Source organism: Condylura cristata, unplaced genomic scaffold (genome assembly GCF_000260355.1).
Source record: "Condylura cristata isolate star-nosed mole 26May11 unplaced genomic scaffold, ConCri1.0 scaffold00016, whole genome shotgun sequence".
In the NCBI taxonomy this organism is placed as follows: Eukaryota; Metazoa; Chordata; class Mammalia; order Eulipotyphla; family Talpidae; genus Condylura; species Condylura cristata.
In genome coordinates this window covers 21,740,355-21,755,712 of record NW_004567117.1, presented here as the reverse complement: position 1 = coordinate 21,755,712, position 15,358 = coordinate 21,740,355, and the positions used below count along the sequence as shown (strand labels likewise).

General features: G+C 38.8%; 1 protein-coding gene across 1 annotated transcript in view; it reads left to right on the top strand.

Moving 5' to 3' along the window:
- The first annotated feature begins 4,853 nt into the window (after nt 1-4,853).
- The window catches only part of RPRD1A (regulation of nuclear pre-mRNA domain containing 1A), a 58,831-nt gene continuing 48,326 nt past the window's right edge, over nt 4,854-15,358 (top strand). Inside the window, exon 1 of the mRNA XM_004683847.2 lies at nt 4,854-5,184. Coding sequence (XP_004683904.1) covers nt 5,034-5,184 — 151 coding nt within the window. The 5' untranslated portion in view covers nt 4,854-5,033. The remainder of the gene's footprint in view (nt 5,185-15,358) is intronic.

The following is a 15,358-nucleotide window of genomic DNA, read 5'->3' as shown; positions in this document are numbered from 1 at the left end:
AGGCAGATCAACAAAGTACACTGCTGAGGGGAGCAGGGGGCGGGTCAGGAGAGGTCTGCCACGCCATGTGGTCACCTCCGGGGCAGGCGGGAATCGAATTCATGCGGAAGTGGCTTTAGCTTCTTAGTGCTTGTGCTTTAACCGGCTGCGCCACCAGGGAGGGCCGTTTTTAATTGATTTTTAAAGATTTATTTATTTATGCAAACAAGAACTGGGGTACAGGTCAGAGGTACAGGAGGTGAGAAGATTCACCAGAGACAGAGTGGGGAGAACAGACAGATTGGCTGAGATACACTGCTGAGAGGAGCAGTGGGTAAGACAGGAGAGCTCTACTTAGCTACTTGGGTAGCTCCCTGGCTGGGGATCCAACTGAAACTGGTGCTGCAGTGGCTGTGGATAGCTTCACAGTGCTGCAGCTTAACCCCTTGCACACCAAGGAGGTCCTTTACCGCCTTTTAAAATTGGAAATCTTATATTTCTATTTTTTGACTAATTGTTATGTCTAGAACTTACCTAGCATAATATTGAGTAAAAGTGACAAAATAATTTATTATTTTTTTTGTTTTTGACCTTGGGGCAAAACTTACAGTATTTTACCACTGAGTATAATGTTAATTTAACTGCGGGTTTTTCTATACATGTTCTTATTATGGTGAGAATTTTTTTTTCTATTCCTTCTTTGATGAGGCTTTAAAAAGTTTTAAACTATGAAAGTGTGTTAGATCTTGTCAAATGCTTTTTTTGGGGGGGGCAAGTTGAGATTAGATAATCATGTTTTTGGCCTCTTCATTCAACTGATTGATTTTTGTATTTGAACTATCCTTGCTCATGGTGTAGGCTGGATTTTGTTCACCAGCATTTTGTGAAAAGATTTGCACATTCATAACCATAAGCAAAATTACTCTAAAGTCTTTTCTTGTAATAGCCCTCTTTTTTTTTTTTTTTAATTGAAGGAGCACATCTTTTTGCTACTTCATGGCCATTATAAGAAAGTAAAAATTATTTTATGGGAAAAATGTGTTATTCTAAATTTGAGAACTATATTTGAAAAGAAATAATGAAATATATTCAGGGCCTCCCTGGTGGGGCAGGGGTTAAAGTCTCAGTGCTATGAAGCTATTGGAAGCCACTGCAGCAGGCAGCAGTTTGATCCCCAGTCAGGGAGCTGACTTACATGGTACAGTAGGCCTCTCCTGTCTTGCCCGATGCTCCCCTCAGAGTGTATTTCAGTTGACCTGCTTATGCTCCCCATCCTGTCTCTGGTGAATCCTCTCAGCCCCCCAGGCCGCACCCTTTGTTGGTATCCCAGTTCTTGTATGCATAAATAAATTTAAAAAATAAATCTTCTTGTTTTTAAAGATTTATTTATTTGTACATACAGAACTGGGGTACAGGCCAGAGGCTCAGGGTGGGTGAGAGGCTTCACCAGAGACAGAGTGGGGGGCAGAACAGGCAGATTGACGAAGTACACTGCTGAGGGGAGCAGTCAGGAGAGGTCTGCCACGCCATGTCACCTCCGGGACAGGTGGGAATCGAACTCATGCGGAAGTGGCTTTAGCTTATTAGTGCAGTGCTTTAACCCACAGCGCCACCAGGGAGGGCCAAAAAAATAAATCTTTTAAAAAAGAGAGAAATATATTCATAGGACTCTAGATATGAAAATTGATAGTGGAAGGGATTAAGACGCAGCACTGTGAAGCTATCTGCAGATACTGCAGCAAGAGTTTGATCCCTGACCGTGGAGCTACTAACATGGTGCAGCAGACTTCTCTTGTCTGCTGCTCCCCTCAGCAGTGTATTTCAGTGGATCTGCCTTTTCTGCTCCCACTCTGTCTCTGGTGAATCCTCTCACCCCTATATCTCTGGCCTGTACCCCAGTTCTTATGTGCATAAGTAAACAAATCTTTTCAAAAAAGAAAAGAAAAAAGTTATACAACTATAAGGACAAAAATAATTATAGTCAATATTTTGAAAATACAACACTATATGACAATGTCAGTAATACAGATCTGACAGCCTGGAATGGCAAGCCACCATATACTCGTGTACAGAATACAATGGAAGTTCAGAGCAAAAGCAATCAAATCAAACCAAAGACCAAAGAATATTGAAGGCTGGTGCTTTGGCTCAGTCTCACTGAGAGTAAAACCTAAAACCTAGTTGGAGAGGGGGGTAAGAAAAAATACACATTCACACAATGACATTCAAATTTTGTACTGAAATAAGTAAAGGAAAACCTTGCTTTCAACTGGTTAGTGGGAAAATGTAGGTGAAATTTAAGGTGGTCTTTAAAGTGTAGGCAGAATTGATTAAGTAGAGAAGGAGTGGGAAGATTTGGAATTCTAGGTGATAATTTGAGAGATTATAAGTAGTAAATAGGAGAAAATAATGTTGAGATAACTCTTGCTTCAGATCCCAACCCAAAAGAATGTGTCCTTTGCCCTTTAGGGAGAGAATTCACCACAGTGTGCTAGGTATAGTTGAAACAAGCAAGGCTTCAATAAAGACTTATGGTTGAAGGAGAATTTAGCCTGGCTCCTTGAAGGGAGTTGGGAGGAAATATTTAAAGGGCAGGTCCATGAAGCCCTGTGGAGAATCGGCCTATACCCAGTCATGGGCAAATGTGCTGCATTCCCATCAGACATGCTGGCTCTTGGCCTTCTCATTGGATATTTGTGAGGGTCTGTGGCTGTTTGTCCACCATGTAGCCTCATGGTCAGTGTGGTGGATCAAATACTGTGGACAGGACTCTTCAGTCCATGATTTTGTCCACCTGTTTTAACAGAATTTGGGATGATTATTCCCACCATTTGGCAGTACCTTTTACCTACGGTGTCTCTCTGTCTTAGTAATTGGAAGATGGATGGGTTAAACTTGGATTAGGGTAAGGTTAAAAACTAGACCCAAAAGAGTGCCCAAACAAAAGAAGTACAGTGGGGAAAGAGAGAAATGTAGAGACAGGAAAATATTGCATTCTGTACACGAGTGTATGGTGGTTTTCCATACCAGGCTGTTAGATCTGTATTACTGACATTGTTACATAATGTTGCAGTTTCAAAATATTGACCGTAATTATTTATGTCCTTATGGATGTATAACTTTTTTCCGAATATTTATTTACTTATACATATAAAAACTGAGGTATAGGCCAGAGGTGTGGGAGTGAGAGGACTCACCAGAGACAGCGTGAGAAGAGAGTAGCTCACCTCTTTCAGTGTCTCTGAACCTCAAGCACTAGTAATATTAAAAAAGAGGGAAGGCCCTCCCTGGTGGCGCAGCGGGTTAAAGCACAGCACTGAGAATCTGAAGCCACTTCCTCATGAGTTCGATTCCCGCCCGCCCGCTGCTTCCCTCAGCAGTGTACTTCGTAGATCTGCCTGTTCTGCTCCCCACTCTGTCTCTGGTGAAGCCTCTCACCGCCCCTGAGCCTCTGGCCTGTACCCCAGTTCTGTATGCACAAATAAATAAATAAATCTTCAAAAAAAAAAAAAGAGGGAAAACAAATATTATTTGTGCTACTTAGTGCAAAGTCCTTGAAGACTGTTTCTCAAAAGGTGGGTTAGGGGGCCCTTCCTGGTGGCCCAATGGGTTGGGGCACAGCACTATGAAGCTATTGTAGGCACTGCAGCCTAAGTTCAATCCCCAGTCAGGGAGCTGACGCACATGGTATGGAAGACCTCTCCTGACCCGCCCGCTGCTCCCCTCAGCAGTGTACTTCATCACCTGCCTCTCTGATCCCCGCTCTGGTAAGTCCTCTCACTACTGCACCTCTGACTTGTACTCCAGTTCTCTATGTATAAACAAATAAATCTTTTTTTTAAAAGGTGGTTTAGGAATTCCTGTGGTTTCTCATATATCCTCTTGAAGTGTCTTCTATTAATATTCAGATTAACCCTTTTGTTTCCTTTGTGAACTATCCTTAAGACAAGTACAATGTGAAAATGTGCTGGATTAATTGTGATGATTCTAAAATTAATTTTATTTATTTATTTTTAAATATTTATTTATGCATACAAGAACTGGGGCACCAGCCAGAGGTGCCAGCATTGAGAGGATTCACCAGAGCCAGAGTAGGGAGAAGAACAGGCAGACCCTACTGAAATACACTGCTGAGGGGAGCAGTAGACTAGACAGAAGTCTGCTGTGCCCTGTGGGTCACCTTCTTGGCCTGGGATGGAACTCAAGCTGCAGTGGTTGAGAACAGCTTCATAGAGCTGCAACTTAACCCTTTGTGCCACCAGGGAGGGCACATTGCTATAGCTCTTTTACCATACAGTTACATAGTTAATAACTCACATAAAATATAGTTAAAAAAAAAACAACAAATGCTATATTATATTTTTGCTTCTACAACTTATAAAAACCCAAACCCACTATAATTTGGACTTTCTAAACTTTTAAAGTGCTACATAGATCCTAAACCAAGGATGTATGACAATTAAATTAATCATTTACCTGCTGTGAATCTCCTAATATTTCAGCAGCTGCTCTGGATGGAACTAACATTATACAAAGAGTATAGAGCTCCTTGAGCAAAGATTCTGATTGTTTCTTTGGTATGATTAGTGATTAGTGAATAGGCACAGTTAAAGAAGATGTATTTAAAAACGAAATATATACTGCCAAATAATCTTCAAAAAAAGACTACCCCAGTTGACATTCTTAGAGATTTGTAATGTCTCTTTTCTCAGCAGAAATTATTTTTTCCCCTGCAGGTGTTTAAGACCGCCTCTGGCCCGCCCCCGCCAGCACTCCCCACCCCGCTCCACCGCGCGGCTTTCCCCCCGGGTACCTGCGCCTCCTAGGCCCCGCCTTTCGCCCCGCCTCTTCCGAGGGTGGGGCGTGTGGCGACCGTGACGTCACTGCCGGCCAGGAGCCATCTTGCTGGTTTGCTGCCGCTTTCGGATGTAGCGGCCGCGGTGGTGAGGGCGTGGGGAAGGGTGGGGTGAGGGGGCGAGGCCCCGGCGAGGGCGGCGAAACTCTCCTCCCCTCAGCTCCACCGCGTGGGACGGCGAGATCGCGGTGTCGGAGGGATGTCCGCCTTCTCTGAGGCGGCGCTGGAGAAGAAGCTGTCGGAGTTGAGCAACTCGCAGCAGAGCGTGCAGACCTTGTCCCTGTGGCTCATCCACCACCGCAAGCACTCGCGGCCCATCGTCACCGTGTGGGAGCGGGAGCTGCGGAAAGGTGAGTCGTCGGCGCCTCTCGGCCGCTTCCGCCACAGGGCCCGCTCCCCGACGTCTGTGGGACCCCCCTCTTCTCTCCTCCCAAGCCCCACTTCCCTCGCCTCTCGGCTTTCCGGCTCCCTGGCTTCGTGGTTGGTGGGCAGGGGAGGAACAGCGTGCACTGCGCTTCCCGCAAAGTCGGCGCCTACTAGATGTTATTGGATAAAGGACTTAAAAAAACACACACACAACAAAACAGCCTTCAATTGAGCACGGAAACAGTTGTCAGGAAGGGACTCGGAACTCCGCATCTAAGTAGGTCCAGAAATTCGGACACATATTTTCATTCTGTAAATTATAATGGAGGACGGGGGAGGGTAGAGGTGGGAGACGTGGAAACGAAAAGATTGGTTTGGGGTTGGGAGTTAACATCATTTCGGTAAGGGACAACCCTGTTACAGAATCAGTTTTAGAATGGGAATGCTAAAAAAGAAGATGCGCGATGTAATGGAAAGAGCCTTAAATTTGTAAGTTACAGAGAACCTGGGTGGTTGGGGAGGTATCTTAATTTCTGGATTACGGTTTCCTCACCTGAAATTGAGGGAGTTAGAGTAAATGATCTAAGATGCTTTCCCGTCTATTCAGCGTCTTTATTTATGCAAAACATTCTGTAGAGCTCCTGAAAATGAAGTTAACTTTTTGAGAAGTCTGCCATCACTAAAATACCCAAGATTATTTCACTCTGCAAAGCACCTTTTTTTCTGTAAGAACTGATTGTGAGTGTGAAATAAAATTTTTTTCATTTGCTTAAACTGAATTTGTACTTTAATTCAGAGGTGGTTACTCATTGTTTTTTCAGGCATTCTGATTTGTCAACATATATGATTATGAGCTTGTTGTTAAGTTTTAACAAAATATTATTAATCAAAATCGATATTTGCTTACTAACCTATTGGAAATCTATATGATTGGCAAGGGAGTCAGATTTGTAGCATTGACTGGACAGAATGAAGACTGTCCTTGTGTGTTTGTGGTTAAGAAAATGTCATCCCTACAAATTGATTTGAAGCCCCATTTTTTCATTGTGTATTTGGACTCTCAATAAGGAATTAGCCTTTTTTGAGTAGCCAAAACATTTTAGAAACAAATATAAAGGTCCTGGAAAATAGCTATGAACTTTTGAGAAGACAGAAATTTCCTTCTTTGTTTTATAAGATTTCAAAATCAGTGACAGATGTATACTTTTTATTGGAAAGAGCATTTAGAAGTATATGAACAATAAAAGATTGATACACAGATTGCCTTAGGAATTAACACAAATCAATAAAATAAAATGTCACCAATAGAAAACAGCAGTACTGTTTAAAGACGTTTTGTATGAGAGGAAACTTGAAAGGCCAATAAATGATACTTAAGCTTACTGATCAGGGAAAAAGTAAACCAATGAGGTAGCACTTTATAATCATCAGTTTGCAAAATTAAAAGATAACAATGCCAAGAATTGGCAAGGATGAAGAAAACAGGAGCTCTTTTATGGGGGGTGTAAAAGGGAGAGCAGCCTTGCAACTCCTAATGAAGTAAAAGGTACTTATCATTTGACCTAGCGGTATTTCTCCTAGGAATATTCCTAGAAACTAGTACCTGTTCCCAAGGAATTATGTCTGTTGCAGCCTCCTAATAAGAAACATTTTGAACATTTTATTAGTTAAAGCATGGATAAATATATTGGAATATGCATGCAATATGATATGGTGCAGTAGTTTTTTACACATGAACTAGAGCTATATAAGACAACATGACTGAATTTAAATAACAATAAGCAAAATGCTAAGCTAAGAAAATAAGGTTCAGATCAGTATTCCAATTTGTAAAGTTTGAACATGCAAAACAATATATTATTTAGATGCTGAAGGGTATAGTTAAAACATGCATAGTTTTGGATAACCATATTCCAAGATAGTGGTTACAGTAAAGGAGAGGGGAAACAAAAATCAATATGTTCTTTTGTTTCTTATATTTAAAAGAAAAAATGTATAATAAGATATAATAAGATGTGCTATTAGCTGGGTTTGGGGATATTTCCATATCTTTACATGTCTCATAATTAGAAAAAAACAAAAGTGCCTAAATAAATGCTTTGGCAGGTAGGAGAGGGATGTTGGTTGATGATTGCTGTGATGATGGTGATGCTGTGCTTCTGCTGCGGCTGCATATCTCTGGGTCTGGCTTAATCTACTCAAGGTATCCTTTCTTTGACTTACGACTGCTTTTGCAGGGCATACTCGTATATCCTCCCCACTTTCTGAAGTTTTGCTCAACTTTGGGATTATGCATTTCTTGCAGCATAGTGAATACCAGGCAGGCATTTTAGCTTTTTTCATGTGACAACTTTTAGTCTCATATCATTTCTGCAAAATAAGTTTGTTGTGATTTGGTTATAAGAAATCAGAAAATAAACTAAGGAAAATTAGTTAAACATTTTGTATTAACGTAGGCATCCTTTAGTCTCGAAGTACACATAGGCAGAAATGTGACATTAAGAAAAAATTACTGTTTACAGTATGAGAATGAGTAGCTAAAATTATGTCAGATGTGGTAATCATGCAGTTATGATTTCCCCTCTTTTTTCCTACTTTGAGTCTCAGAGGGGTATATCCTAAGACCTTTATGAAGACCAGAATAGGTATAATTTTTCGAATATGTACAATAAAGTATATCTGAAAATAAAAGTTGATGATTTTGTTTTGTTAACAGCTTTATTGAGGTGTTATATAGTAAAATTATATACTCTTGTGACTGATTTCTTTTAATGAGGGTAACTTCTCCAGGTTTATGCTGTAGAATACATTAGTACTTCATTCCTTTTTTTTTTTTTAAGATTTATTTATTTGTATACAGAGCTGGGGTACAGGCCAGAGGTGCAGGGGTGGTGAGAGGATTCACCAGAGACAGCAGGGAGCAGAACAGGCAGATGCACGAAGTACACTGCTGAGGGGAGCAGCTGGCAGGTCAGGAGAGGTCTGCTGCACCATGTGGGTCACCCCCCACAGGTGGGGATCAAACTCATGTGGAAGTGGCTCCAGCTTCTCAGTGCTGTGCTTCAACCTGCTGTGCCACCAGGGAAAGCCAGTACTTAATTACTTTTTATGAACAAATAAATAATCCATTGTGTGAATTTATCCTTTTATCTGTTGATAGACAGTTGGATTGTTTCCACTTTGGGCTATTAATATTAATACTGCTGTGAACATTTACATGCAGGTTTTTGTGTGGACTTGTTTTCATTTTGTTGGAGACGAAGGGAGAAGTACATAGGAGTAGAATTGCTAGGCCATATGGGAGTCCTCTATTTAATGTGCTAGACTTCATTGTGACTGCACCATTTTATATTCCTGCGATGATGGGTGAAGATCGCAATTTCTCCACATCTTTACCAATACTTGTTAATGTTTTGTTTGTTTACATTATTGGGTGTGAAGTGGTATTTTTGTGGTTTAAAATTTTTCCCCCATCACTAATAATGTTGAGTATATTTTTGTGTATTTAATGGACATTTGTATGTGATCTTTGGAGAAATATCTCTTCAGATCCTTTTCCGTTTGAAAATGGTACTGTTTGTCTTTTTATTGTTGATTTGTGTTTTTTTATGTATTCTAGATCTTAGGTTCCTTATTGTAACCATGACTTGCAAATATTTTTTTCCCATTAGGTGAGTTATATCTTTCACTTAGTAGTGTTTCTGCAGTTGATTAAAGTCACTGCCTTCACCAGTCTAGTGATTGAGCTCCTCAGTCCAGCCTCTGGTATTGTTCATGTTTCGGTCTTAGCAAACTCATAACCAGGTCAGCCTTTAGGATATGTTAATTCATCCTGTATTTACTAGCTTCTTTGTATCAGACATTGCATAGTATAATGATAAAACAAAGTTTGCTTCTTGCCTCATAAAATTAAAGTCTCATATGGGGTGCAAGAAAGTTTTTAGTATACGTTTTGTGTTAATTCAGTTAAAGGAGGAAAACTTAGTAAAGGTGGTGAGGGCAATCATCTCTTCATAAATTTCCTTTGATAAAAGACCTCTCTGAATCAGCTGTTCTGTAAGCTGGTCCATATTTCCATTGGGAATATGTAAAGGTGCTGAAATGAGAAGTAGTTCAGTTTACAAAGAGTGGAACCTAGGAATGTTAGTCCTTAAGTGCTTGTTACCATTTTCTATAATATTATACAAGTAAAGTATTAGATTATTTAAAGTTTAGATTTCCCTTTCTATTTGCAGTGATTTGTTAAAAATCAGTATTTTGTTATCAACAAACTATACTAGACATCTTTTAGGGACTAATGATCTCTGTATATCACTACAGTTTGGAGGTTATGTGTTTGAAACAGATGAGGTCTCCTTTAGGTGATTGCTTGCCTTTTTCAATTCTTAGGCCCCATAACCACAACATATTGGTAAATGTTCTTAAATAAGTTGAACCAACATTATATTCTCTAATATGACTCTAGATTTAAAGAGAGGCTGAATAAAAGAGAAGGCAGACAACAGTTTTAATTTGCTTTTAAAACATACAGTATAAAGTGTTAGATGAAGTGATTCTGTTTTGAGTCGAGAATTTATTGATTTGAATTGTCCAATATTAATATTTCTCTTTTAAGAGGCAGAATTGAACAAGTAAATTAAACAATGTTAATATTTTGTAAGTTTTTATACTTAAAAGTGTCTAAAACTGAGCACATTTTATGAGCCTCCAGATAGTTATCACACAGATTCAAGACATCTTTATTATCAATTTGAAAAAACTAATTAAGGTGCCTCTCTGGTGGCACAACGGGTTATGTGCACTATGAAGCAATCTGCAGCATGAGTTCAATTCCCAGCCTGGGAGGTGACCCATGTGGTATGACAGATCCTCTTTAGTTTCACTTGGTGCTTCCCTCAGCAGTGTGTTTCAGTAGATCTGCCTGTTCTGCTCCCCACTATCTGGTGGATCCTCTTTAACACCACACCTCTTACCTGTACCCCAGTTCTTGTATACATAAATGAATCTTTAAAAAAAAACTAATTAAGAAAAATTATTAAATAGCTAGCTAGTATTTGCTTCCTTGATTGGCCTACTTTTCCTAAAGCCATGTTTGAACAGGGTTCAGGTAAAACTCATTCTTTACATTTAATTATTATAGTCTTTAAGTCCTGTCATAAATATGGATTCTCTGTTTTTCATTTTAAATTTGATTGTTCCATAGAATTTTCATGATCTGACCCCCTGGTGGCTTAGGGGTTAAGGCTCAGTGCTATCACAGTACTCAGCCTGAGTTTGACCCCTTCAATTTGACCTGTAGATGGTGCAGCAAACCTCTCCTGTCTCGTTTGATGCTTCCCTGAGCAATGCATTTCAGTAAATCTGCCTGTTCTGCTCCCCATTCTGTTTCTGGTGACCCCTTTTACCCCCTGTATCTCTGGCCTACACCCCAGTTCTTCTATGCTAAACGATATTTAAAAAAGAAAAAAAGAAGCTCTCATGATCTAGGCTAGGGTTTCTCAGACTCTGATTTAAGGATCCCTTTACTATCTTAAAAATTATTATAGCGCTCAGATATTTTGGGTTACAGCTATTGAAATTTACTGGCCTGGATATTAAAATGTTTGAACCTGTTTAATAATTTTATTTAAAAATCACAATGCAGGCCCTCCCTGGTGGCGCAGCGGGTTTAAGCACTGCACTGAGAAGCTAAAGCCACTTCCACATGAGTTCAATCCCCGCTTGCCCGGGAGGAGACCACATGGTGTGGCAGACCTCTCCTGACCCGCCCACTGCTCCCCTCAGCAGTGTACTTCGTTGATCTGCCTGTTCTGCTCCCCACTCTGTCTCTGGTGAAGTCTCTCACTGCCCCTGAGTCTCTGGCCTGTACCCCAGTTCTGTATGTACAAATAAATAAGTCTTAAAAAAAAAATCACAATGCAGTATTGCTTTCACATTGTAAAAGGGTTTTGGACTCCGCAGGATCCACAGATCATATGTTAAGAGCTAGATCATTTCTTCTAAATTGGTAGTTAGATCAAGAAATTTGGGTACATTGCTTTGCCTTTTTTATTTTTAAAATTTATTTATCTTTTAAATTTATTTTTTTAATGCATACAAGAGTTGGGGTGCAGGCCAGAGGTATGTGGGGGTGAGAGAATTCACCAGAGACAGTGGGGAGCAGGCACATAACTGAAATATACTGCTGAGGGGAGCAGCAGGCGGGACTGAAGAGGTCTGACCTGCCATGTGGGTCACCTCCCTGTCCAGGGATCAAACTCCTGCTGCAGTGGCTGCTGATAGGTTCATAGTGCTGAGATATAACCCCTTTCACCACCAGGGAGGCATCCTAGTTATATTCTTAAGGTTTCATCTTGTTATTTAAGAGATTCTGAAAGAAGTGGTATGCGTAACACATTTTAAAGTTTTGTTTTTTTTAACCCATGTCCATTTCATTTTAGCAAATAATATATAACTTAAAATTTACCTTTTTAACCATTTTTAAGAGTATAATTCAGTGGCATGAAGTCCATTCACATTGTTTTGCAACTGTCACTACCATTTATCTCAGATTTTCCTTTTTGCAAAGTGAAACTCCAAACTTACTAAACAGTAACTCTTTTTCAACATCTTGGAAGAGCTCGTCTGCTTTCTAGCTCTATGAATTTGATTCATCTAGTTACTTAACATAAATGAAATCATATGATTTGGGCTTTTTTGACTGACATAATTTAACTTAGCATAATGTCTTCAAAGTTTATCCATTTTTTGGAACTTATCAGAATTTCCTGCCTTTTGAAGGCTAAATAATATTAAATTTTAATTATATATCACTTATTTATATTACTTGGGTTGCCTCTGCCTTTTGGCTATTGTGAATAAAGCTGCCGAATGTGGGTGTATAAATATTTGTATTGAGTTGCTTCATTTTTTTTTAGTATAACCCTATACATGGTATTGCTGAACCATATGGTTATTATATGTTTAATTTTTTGAGATACCACTATACTGTTTACTATAGAGATTGCATCATTTTCATTCCCACTTCAAGTAGATCAGGTTTCCAATTACTCCCCATCCTTGTCAGTGCTTGTTATTTTCAGGGTTTATTTTTGATAGTCATTCTAAGCATGATCCTTTCCAGCTCCATCCATGTTGCTGCAAAAGGCATGAGTTTTATCTTTTTGACTGCTGAGTAATATTTCATTGTACGTATGTACCATATCTTTTTAATCCATTCATCTACTTTGGGGCATTTGGGTTGATTCCATGTCTTTCCTATTGTAAATAACGCAGCAATAAACATGGGGGTGCAGGTATCTTTTTGAATCAGTGTTTTTGTGTCTTTTGGGTAGATACGTAGGAGTGGGATTTCTGGGTCATATGCCTATTTTTATCAATTTTTTTTAAAGGTGTACTTATACTTACAGAACTGGGATACAGGCCAAAAGTGTGTGGTGAGTGAGAGGATTCACCAGAGGCAGAGTGGAGAGCAGAACAGGCAGATCAACAAAATACACTGCTGAGGGGAGCAGTGGGCAAGACAGGATAGGTCTGCCTCACCATGTGGGTCACCTCCCTGGCTGGGGATCGAACTCTTGCTGCAGTGGCTGTGATAGCTTCATTGTGCTGTCCTTTAACCAGCTGCACCACCAGGGAGGGCCCAGGTTTTCTCTTTTTGTAAAGCAAGTGTCTGACTTTAAGCTTTGTCAGGTATCTGATTCAAACGGCATCTCCTTCAAAGTTGGCTAGCACTCATGAATGCTTTGCCAGCCATATGACCAGCTAGATAAATAGATTATGCCTCTGCACTGAGGCTCTTATTTTTGAGATTTTGGTTCTTTGTATTTAAGATTTCACTAAGTACTAAGGCTACTTTTTTTTCTTTCCACATTGTAAATTCCTCATCTTATGTTTTAAATTCACCAATAAGGAGTGAGCCCATGAATCATTATGTCCCAGTTCTCAACCTCATTAAAAGCAGAACCCTGGCCCTTGCTGTCTCCCACCCCTCTGTCCTCTCTGTGATCTTACTTTGTGGCTCCAGGTGTGCTGTGTCCTTTTCAGGTCTGGTGAGTAATTAACTTACATTTTCTTATTTTCCTGGTGGTTATTGCTAAAGGACATCTTGTAATTGTGAAAGGCCACAGGGCCAATTCAACCACAAAGTTGATTACTGATAAGCTTAAAACTGATACAAAGCATAGTTGTGCATTTTGTGGCATTATTTGGATGTCTTTTATTTATTTCCCTGGGGTTTTTTTTGAGGCCTCTCTTTTAGCTAGAACGTACAATACTGACTTGAATAAAAGAGGTAAAAGTGGACATCCTTTATGATCTTAAAAGCTTTCTGATTTTTGCTGCTGAGCATGTTTTAGATATGAGTACACAACTTTTTAATAATTTGTGTACACAATGGGAAGTAATACTATGTACTGAATATTGTGAAGAAATAAGCCTGTTTGAATAAGTTGTGAGCTAAACCATCTCTTCTTTTTTCTTGGAACACCATTTTTATTTGAAAAAAAGAAGTCAGAGAAACTGATTATTTAGTCATGGGTATTTGACAGATGTCTTCTTAAAACTGAATGTAGTAAACCTATTTCATGAAGGAAGACAGCTGACAGTATTTGTTGCTCATTACAAAGTTCAAGTTTTCAAGCTAAAATGGTATTTTGGAAAACTTTCATTGACCACCATGAACTGACAGTAGAAACTTTAAAATATTTTTGCAGTGAATTTGGTAATGGTATTTGTAAATATGATTTTGTCTTACTGCCTAAGGAAATGTCAGTAGTAGAATATTTTTTAGAAGAGCAATGCATTGTGTTACAAAATTATGTGTAAAAGGACCCCTTTAAAGATCATGGTAGACAGGTTACTTAATGTACCAGTTTTTATTATTACAATTTAGACTCTTGAAAAAGTGTAACTCTGTTACACTTAGATGTAGTTGCACAAGAGTGTGGGTATAGATAGCCACACATGTCTGTGAAGGTTGTTAAAATACTTTTTTCTTTACAGTTGCATATTTGTTTGTGGCCTGCCTTTTATTAATTAGTTGCATTTCTCCTATCAAAACAACATATGCAGTTATAGTGAATAAGGAAGCTTAAGTGAGAAGTCAACTGTATTTTTTGAGCTGGAGATTTGCAAATAGGTAAAGCAGTATGAATCTTCTCACATTTAAATTTTAGATAAATTTTTAAAATGTTAGTTATGTTAATATGTAATGGATTTTAATTGTTTTTAAATGAACTAATATGTACTTTAATATTTCCTTAACTTTAACTTATAGTATAGTAAAATAGTATTGGTAGGTATAACCCATATGAGTAATGAATACTTGGAGTGCTCAGCTCTTAAGTTTGAGGTGTGCTGAGACCAGAAAGTTTGAGAACTGCTACAATAGATAGAAAGGATTAATGTTCTATATTAGTTTTGTATTATTTACTCATCCCTGTTTTAAAAAATTTTTTAGTTTTTAAAGCTTTAGTTTGGATCCTTACAGAATTGAGTCAATGAAGTTGATATTAATGTCTATAAATAAATAAAAGAATAATACAAAATGAAAACAGACAGACAACTCTAAACCAGAGACGTTCTGCAGGGGAGAGTGATTGGAAAGAGGGAGGGAGGAGCCCTAGAGACTATGGTGATGGGTGCATGGGTGAATTGGGGGAGGAAATTCTATGGGGAGTATATCTGGGGGCAGAGTGGGAGGAGGGAGTATACATTGTTTAAAAATGAACAATGATGTATGTATAAACAATAAGTTTAATTTTTAAAATGTAAATATACTGTCTGAACTTGATCCAACCACTCTTTCCTCTGGGAGTTTTGTACTGCATAGTGATTTGTTAGTCATGAAACTAGAGGTTGCAATGTGGAATTTTTAAAAAATACTGTTTTAGATAATTACAGATTTATATTTACTTATAAGAAATAATACAGGTACATGGGTGATTTGGTGATGGGAAGCCATGGGGATTACAACTTAGATGGAAAAAAGCACAAAATGATGTAAAAATAAACTATTATATTATTTTTAACAAAAGGAAATAATATAGAGATTCTGTTTACCCTTTGTCAGTTTCCTTCATTGGTAACATTATGCAAAACTACATGTAGTTTTTAAAATTATAGATATTACAAAACAGTATCACAGATGGGTTGATG